The 2378-nt window shown below is 66.0% G+C and overlaps 1 protein-coding gene and 2 non-coding genes across 3 annotated transcripts in view; 1 reads left to right on the top strand and 2 right to left on the bottom strand.

Annotated features, from left to right (window-relative positions):
* The window catches only part of SETD6 (SET domain containing 6), a 5243-nt gene extending 4901 nt beyond the window's left edge, over window positions 1-342 (bottom strand). Inside the window, exon 1 of the mRNA XM_009290848.1 lies at window positions 112-342. Coding sequence (XP_009289123.1) covers window positions 112-342 — 231 coding nt within the window. The remainder of the gene's footprint in view (window positions 1-111) is intronic.
* A 587-nt stretch (window positions 343-929) lies between these two features.
* On the bottom strand, window positions 930-1001 carry TRNAH-GUG. Its single transcript has one exon. It is a non-coding gene; the product is annotated as a tRNA-His (tRNA).
* Window positions 1002-1643: 642 nt separating this feature from the next.
* TRNAK-UUU lies at window positions 1644-1716 on the top strand. The gene has a single exon. It is a non-coding gene; the product is annotated as a tRNA-Lys (tRNA).
* The last annotated feature ends 662 nt before the right edge of the window (window positions 1717-2378 follow it).

The following is a 2378-nucleotide window of genomic DNA, read 5'->3' as shown; positions in this document are numbered from 1 at the left end:
GGGGGCTGGGGGTCTCTGTGTGTCTCTCTGAGGGGCCTGGGGCCCTCGTAGGGCCTTTCTGAGGGATTTGGGAGCCTCCGAGCACCTTTCTGAGGGGTCTGGGGGCCTTACAGCGCCTCTCTGGGGGATCCAGGGACCACCAAATGTCTTTGTGGGGTCTGGGGGCCTCATCGGGCCTCTGCACCCCACGGCCTCTGCTCCACCCTGGGGCCTCCGGGGGCTTTTCCCCGCCGCCCAGGCGTCCCCACCCAGCTCCTGGTGCACCTCGGGGGGGCTCCGGTGCCCCTGTGGCTGCCGCGGGGCCGTGTCTTGGTGCACCGGCGGGGTCACACCACCAGACATGGGTTAAAAGCAGCGGGCTCTAATTAATCGGGATAATTAAGCTCGTGGCCTTATTCAGTCAACATCTCCGCACCCCGCTCACCGTACGTGCCAAGCTCTGCTCTCCCTTCTAAGGCTTTCCTGAGGCAGGCGGTCGCCCCTCCTTTCCCCCGGCTCACTAAACCTGTGCCCAGTCCCTTCAGGAGAGGGGGGCAGACGCTCTCGCTAGTTGCTCGTAACGAAGCCAATTAGCGCACGCGAGGTGTTTGAAGCGGCCTCGCAAGGCTCTCTGCAGCACCGGGCCCTCCCCGTGGCTCTCCCCCACGCCGTGAGCATTTCGGGTTGGCTTTAATCTTCCGCAGCCCCTTCTGAGCTGGGCTGGGCCGGGCCGGGCTGGCAGGGTGGGTTCCCCGTGGAGCAGAGGGTCCCCGTCCCGCAGAACTGGGATGAAGGGCAAGAGAAAAGGAAGGGTGGCCTTCAGGAGCCGATCCGAGCTCGTGGCCCCCTCCTAGGGCACGGCGTCTCTGCAAACCAACCTCCTTGCCGCCGCCGCCTCCCTCGCGTCTTCAGCCCGGCCTTTCCGAGCGCCGGGCTGGTGGCAAAAGCGCTGCTGTGACTCGGATTCGAACCGAGGTTGCTGCGGCCACAACGCAGAGTACTGACCACTATACGATCACAGCCACCGAGCGGGGGGCCCCGCGCCGCCGCTGCTCTCCTCCGGCCGGATCCCCCCTGCCTCCCTCGGGGAGCGGTGGGGGGGCGGCGGAGGTTTTACAGCCCCCCCCGACGGCACCCCGCTCGCCCTCCCCGCGGGCGCATCCCTACGGCACTGGCACTTTCCCGGGGCGCGTCCCTGTGTCAGGATCAGTCCCCCGGTGGGAGGCCGGTCCAGCCCGTGCCCAGAAGCCGGGTGCTGAGCCCGGCGTGTGCAGGCGGCGCGGCTGAGCGGGTTGAGGAGCTGGCGCTGGGTGCTGGTCTCCGGAAAATCACGTTTAGAGCCCGCTGCCGCTGGGTTATTATTTTCCCAGGCTGCTGGGATCGGCACCCACAGCCCTGGCCGGGCTCTCCTCCTCCTCTGCCTCGTCGCTCTGGCTTTTGGCTGTCCCCGAGAGGATAAACCTGGCGTTTATGCCTGCCAGGGCAGGGTGGAGGTCCCGGTGGTGCTCCTCCTCGTGGGAGGCTACCCTCCACTGTGGTGGCTTCGTTGGGGTGGGGTGGGGGTGGAAGAGGTCAAAGCGAGTTCCCGTGTTGTCCCTTCAGTGACGCAGTGAAGCGGGGTCCTCACTGCCTGTCTCGAACATCCCCCAGAACCCCCAACGTGAGCCTGGATAGCTCAGCTGGGAGAGCATCAGACTTTTAATCTGAGGGTCCAGGGTTCAAGCCCCTGTTCAGGCGAAGGCTTTATCCTTTAGGAGCTAGCAAGGGGGAGGCCACGGGCCCTCCTCCTGCTGGCGGGGGCTGCGGGCTCCCCAGGGCCCCCTCCCCTGCTTCTTTTCCCACCATCGCCTCCCCAGGGATCTTTCCAGGGCCGGCTCCATCCCATCTGACACCCGCACGGCACCGCTCTCTTCTTCCAGCCGCCCAGTACCCCAGAGAGAGGGATCCCATGGCGGATGATGGGGACAGGCAAGGGTGTTATCTGGGGGCATGCACAGAGGGAGATGCGAAAGGAGGGAGAAATGGGATGGATGGAAGCGGGAGAGGCGCAGCAGAGCTGGAGGGAAGGCAGGCAGGGCTGGAGAAGCGAATTGGGTGGGAACTGGGGGCTCGGGGGTGGCCTGCTGTCCCCCACCCCAGAGTTAAGGGCTGGAGAGCTATTGGGGGCACCCCTGGGGCTGAGCACAGTCGAACCTCAAGCTGCGCTGGAGGCGTGCTGTACCCTCTGCCTGCCCTTCGGCGCGCCCCAGGCCCTCCTCACACCTTCCCCATCTCTGTCCTTATTTCCCCCGTGCCCCCTAGCAGCCCCCTTACAGGTATAGGCTGATGCCCCACTTTGCCTTGAGGGACAGCTGCAGACACGCCACGCTCCCCCAAACCTCACCCCCCCCCTCCGATGG

Source organism: Aptenodytes forsteri, unplaced genomic scaffold (genome assembly GCF_000699145.1).
Source record: "Aptenodytes forsteri isolate BGI_AS27 unplaced genomic scaffold, ASM69914v1 Scaffold14, whole genome shotgun sequence".
Classification (NCBI taxonomy): domain Eukaryota; kingdom Metazoa; phylum Chordata; class Aves; order Sphenisciformes; family Spheniscidae; genus Aptenodytes; species Aptenodytes forsteri.
Note: the sequence above shows the minus strand (reverse complement) of the source record. Positions and strands in the feature narration are given on the sequence as shown.